At 39.1% G+C, this 5467-nt stretch overlaps 1 protein-coding gene across 1 annotated transcript in view; it reads left to right on the top strand.

Moving 5' to 3' along the window:
- LOC119833337 (low-density lipoprotein receptor-related protein 5) overlaps positions 1 to 2267 on the top strand; it is a 16816-nt gene extending 14549 nt beyond the window's left edge. Inside the window, exons 18-21 of the mRNA XM_038357322.1 lie at positions 80 to 238; positions 470 to 581; positions 1056 to 1309; positions 1918 to 2267. Of these exons, the coding sequence (XP_038213250.1) occupies positions 80 to 238; positions 470 to 581; positions 1056 to 1309; positions 1918 to 2152 (760 nt within the window). The 3' untranslated portion in view covers positions 2153 to 2267. The remainder of the gene's footprint in view (positions 1 to 79; positions 239 to 469; positions 582 to 1055; positions 1310 to 1917) is intronic.
- Positions 2268 to 5467: the final 3200 nt, after the last annotated feature.

Below are 5467 nucleotides of genomic sequence, written 5' to 3'. Positions count from 1 at the left end.
TTGTTATTCTCAAAATGTATTAATTGTAAGTTGTATTTGTGATTAAAAGTATTTTCTTTCTTTCTTTCTTTCTTTCTAGATGCGACGGGCAAACGGACTGCCCGGACGGGTCGGACGAGCGCGCGTGCGACGCGTGCGGCGGCGGGCTGCGCTGCGCGGACGGCGCGTGCGCGCCCGCGCTCGGCGCCTGCAGCGCGGGCGCCTTCTGCCACGCCAAGCCGCTGCCCGACGCCTTCCGGTGAGTGAACATTCACCTTTACAATGTGTTTTCATAATCTTAGTTAGGGTAGATGTTGATTGTATTGAATGTGCCACTATTTTTTTAATGTTATAGTCCAAAAAAGATTTAACACGAGTAGTATCTTCCGTGTGTAAGATAAATATTTGTTCAATGTGATCTGCGTTAGATGCAGAGAACATGCGTCTTAAAAAAAAGTATAGATATAAACTTGCACCGGTTTTCTTGCAGATGTGACGATCGTTTATGCCTCGCTCCACGTTTGCTTTGCGACGGGCATCAGCACTGTGAAGATGGGTCTGATGAAACGCCCTCCGCTTGTGGATACGTACAAAAAGATCCCGTAAGTGTTACACAGTTTAGAAATTTTTTAGTTCACATCTATTAATAAATTTACCACTATCTTCCTGTAGTACATAAGCGTTTTAAAAAAACACCCTGTCATGTAAGATTTTTCATAGAAATAGATCAATAATAATATAATATATCGAGTATAATCAAAAACTTTAACATTTTCTGGATGAATGAATTGTCACTTGTCGTAATATCACTTCTCGTAACTCGGTAGAACTCTTTGAACTATCAAAAAATGTCGAATCACTTTGAAAAGTTTCGCAGCGATTGTGCCTAAGTGTTCAGACGTTGTTTATGCAACGTTCTTCCCATTTCGTTAATAGCTTTTGCTTTTGATCGTCTGAGATACCTTATCGACTGACTACATGAACTAGGCAGTCGTGTACGTCGCAGTTACGTACATTACGTACGTACGTACGTTCAAACTCTCGATCTCGTCGCATAATGGGCGCGATGTGTGCAGATGGTGGCGGGCGCGCGCGGCTGGGGCGCGGTGGCGGCGTGGGGCGCGGCGGCGGGCGCGTGCGCGGCGCTGGCGGGCGCGTGCGCGGCGCTGCGCCGCTGCCGCGCGCCGCCCGCGCGCCGCGCCCCGCCCGCGCGCGCGCTCGTGCTCAAGCCGCCGCCGGACTACAGCATGCCGCGGCTGGACCCGCTCGACCCGCTGGCGCCGCTCGCGCCGCCCTCCCCGCCCTCGCCGCCCTCCCCGCCGCCTTCGCAGTGAGTACCGTTCCTCATACACTTTAAATACTAGCTGCGCCCCGCGGTTTCACCCGCGTTAAGTCCATATTGGAACAAAAAGTTGCCTATATGTTATTCCAGTTGTCCAGCTATCTGAGACCAAATTTCATTGCTATTGGTTCAGTACTTTTTTCATGAAAGAGTAACAAACACACACACATCCTTATAGATTTTCCCATTTATAATATTTATTTCGTCATCAGCCCATATATGTTCTCACTGCTGGGCCTCCTATAAGGGTTTAGGCCATAATCCACCACGCTGGCCAAGTGTAGGTTGGCAGATGTCACATGTCGTCGAACTTTTGATTCTTGGACATGCCAGTTTCCTCAGGATGTTTTCCTTCATCGTTTTAAGCAATGGTGATGTTATTCACATGTGCAGATAAATTGAAAAATCTATTTATTCCCTGCATGCTCGCCCGGTCTCGAACCCCGACTTATCGATTTCGAAGTCCGAGGCTCTCACCACTGATCCACCACTGGTTAGGAATTGTTCAATAGTTATATATGAATGTCCTCTTTCGCATCTATGATGTAATATTGATAATAAAAAATAAATACATAACGAAATGATTCCAATCGCAGAGCGACGAACTCGCTGTCCGCGTCGGACAGCCTGTGCGGGCGGTACCCGCGGCCCACGGCCAACCCGCCGCCCAGCCCGGCCACGGCGAGCAGCTCGCGGCGCCGCCCCTACCGCCACTACCGCGCCAGCAACCGCCCGCCGCCGCCCACGCCCGCCTCCACCGACGCGTGCGAGTCGGAGCCCGAGCACGCCGCGCGCGCGCCGCCGCCCTCGCCCGCGCCGCTGCTCTACTGACGCGCACGCCAACTACGGAAAAAAGAAAAGAGTTATAAACAGAAAAAAGGAAAGAGGTATTTTAAAATATCTCTCCTTTTTTCTCATGTTCTATCAGCAGAAGCAGCGCCTCCTGTAGCTACTTCTAAACGTGTCGATGATACTGAAACTCTGATGAAGATCTTACCTCCAATTAAATCAGTTTCACTTTCATTGTACACCACTAGTGCCATCCTTCATAACATACTCCTCTTGCACTAACACATATATTCACCACGAAAATACAAAATTTATTTCATATACTGGTCTGTATAACGTTTAGCATTGTCTCTGTCCGTCGCAATAAGTAACCATAGTGTGTATATAACCATAACTATGTCTCTTCTCTTGACTAAAACTTAAAAAAGAATTTCGAGCATATTGAGACATACAATATAGAAATCGTGCCCGTGAGTTAATATTTGGATGAATATCAGTGGTGATCTAATGAAAAAGATGTTCAGAATTGTTATCAACAATTTTGAGTAATTGATGAAATTTATCGCAAAGGATAAAAGCGGATTGCGATGGTCGTGTTCAAGGCTAGTATTAATTATTGTTTATAGTGACTACTAAAAATATTATCTACTAGCTTGGATGTCGGGCGCACAAGTGGTTTTTAAAAATAGCTTAATTCTACGGTGCTATTAAACTGTTCGTGCCTCATTAGTAAAATATTGTAAATATCTATGTAAATATTAGTTAAGATTCAATGAGCAATTAAGAGCTTCCTATTTCAAGTAAATGTTATATTATAAATATTATATTGTTTGAATGTTACGGTTTGTGATGTTTTGCTGTATTCTTGGAAAGTATTATTTTTATGTGCTATATTATTTAGGCCAGGCAACATTAACATTTCACAGCTTGTCGATATGTTTTGTTTCGCGTATCTGTCAGTTAAAATGACCATAAATGTATGAAAATATCAGTGACTTTATTGGTGGAGCCATTAATTAAGAAGAAACACCAAGTCCTTATTAAGAGGCCGTGCTACTAATTCACTCGCTCGAGTTTCGAATTTACATTGACATGCGCACACACGTGATGGTTCTGAATATAGGGAATTTCCATGTATATATAACATTATTTTGAAAATTACTCAACCCATCTGAGAGAATTAGAACATGATTTTTATAATATTAGAAATTAAGGTTGAAACTTCAAATCAAATTCTTCTTGCCTTTTTCACATACGACGATCTAAAATGATCAATGACAAAATTAGTAGATTTGCCGCACGGCCTCTTAGCGATTCTTAAAATTGACCCATGAATTGATGTGCAGCTATATCGAAAAGGAAATCAGTACAAGGTGTTATTTTAAAAGTACGGAATTAAACTAAGGAAGAAAGAAAGGGACAGTTTTTACTTGGCAGCTCTAAATAATGTAGGTAAAACAAAAATATGTTAAGGGTGTGACTATGAAAAATAGCGTCAATCGCTGAAGCTTAATTAATGCTCTTAAGTGATCTATATAAAAAAAACAATAATTTATTTTATACAATTCATAAATATTTCATATCAATATAAAAAATATAGGCATGGCGCCAGTGCAGTTGGCCTATTCGTTCTATTGTAAAAATGATTTGGTTATACCTTTCTACCCCTTTTTTTTAGTAGGAAAAATTTCATAGGCCGGGGAAAGAAGCCGTGGGTTATGTCAAATTCCTACCGACTAAAACCCCTGGGGAATAAAATACCAGAAGTAAATTTTATGTGGTTATTGATTTTCAATACAAGTTCACACGCGTTCTTCATGACTATCATCCAAGAAAAGAGTAATCAATATTGCTCTTTAATATAATAGGATGCAGCTATGAAAAAGGTCTTACATATTTCGTATTTGACCGTCAGCTGTTGAGCTTATACGCGGCAAAACTTTTAAGCTATTAATACTTGGTTGTAGATTCGTTTGGTTTAAGTAAACTGTTTAATGTTTGCGTGCTAGTTACATAGATCTCTTACAATCGGCTTTGTTACTATTAAGTTCTTCATATAATATAATTGTTGTGATTCGTATGGAAATTTTAAAATCATAGATTATAGATGTGGCCAACAACGAAAGCAATACATATCTACACGAGGTTGATTGTTATCAAAATTTATGCGAAGTACTTTAAAATATGTGAAGAATGATTAAGCGCTGATAATGATTGTAATTTTGTTCCTAGTCAGAATATTTGTAATATAAAATGCACGAGCAACTTTTCGCACCCTAAATATGTTATTGATTAAATATTCAAATAAGGTTTATTTTAGGCTTTACTGTCTAAAGACTTCAATAAAAGTCTACAAAAAATGTTTTATTAAAATTTAACACAAATTATTCATTGAATTATAAATTACAATGATTTAAAATGTTGCAGCTAAATTGCCTTGAGAATTGATTAAATGTCACATCTAATCGATTAAGCAGTTTATCGATTAATTCACCCCTTAAACTTAATATAAAGTTGTACAAACAAGACATACATTGATATTTAGGTAGTTAAAAATGTAAATGCACCGTATCGAACCCCTGTTTCTTTATAAGATACATTTATACACATATCATAGTTTTGGGAACGTGTCACCGTGAGATTGTAAACCAGTTAGATTTTCATCTAACTCGCGAGATTGTAATCTGTTGAAAACTTGTGAACCGTAAATTTGAGATAATAATGTGAATACACCTTAGATATGCTGTCAGGTATCAGGTGCAGCTGTCAGGTGCAGGTTGCGACTTGACCGAGCCTTAATCGCGGCGTTCCTATTTCAGAGTTTTTTAAAAATGAACCTAACCTCGACTATCATATAGAATGCCAATTTCACAATGCAAGTGTTTCAGATCGATAGATTATAATGGATCGTAAAATAATGCTTTACATTGTAAATGTTATGGATCACAATTTCTCGAGACGTTACAATATCGAGATTGTAATATAACTAATGTCGTTTAAAATTTTTCTGTGACACAGAAACACTAATCACTACTACCCAATTTAACTTCAACTAAACGAACCTTTATGCTATGACGAACGACTTTAATAACACTTTAATAATATATACGTTATAACACAACATACAAAAGCACCAAAACTTTTTGTAATATATTATTTTGTTTCATATCGATTTAGTTGTACAGTTACCTGCCAGTGCAGTTATATAAGTTAGTCGTGATAAATTAACATTTGCCATTACTTGCATTTATTTTTATACACTGTGGAAAAGTACGATATCTATATTTTCTTCCATTGTGTTATTAATATGTATTTACAATTGACTGACTTAAAATTTTCTAATAAAAATTTGTACCT

The sequence above is a fragment of the Zerene cesonia genome, chromosome 17 (assembly GCF_012273895.1).
Source record: "Zerene cesonia ecotype Mississippi chromosome 17, Zerene_cesonia_1.1, whole genome shotgun sequence".
NCBI lineage: Eukaryota > Metazoa > Arthropoda > Insecta > Lepidoptera > Pieridae > Zerene > Zerene cesonia.
This window is presented reverse-complemented; position numbering and strand designations above follow the sequence as displayed.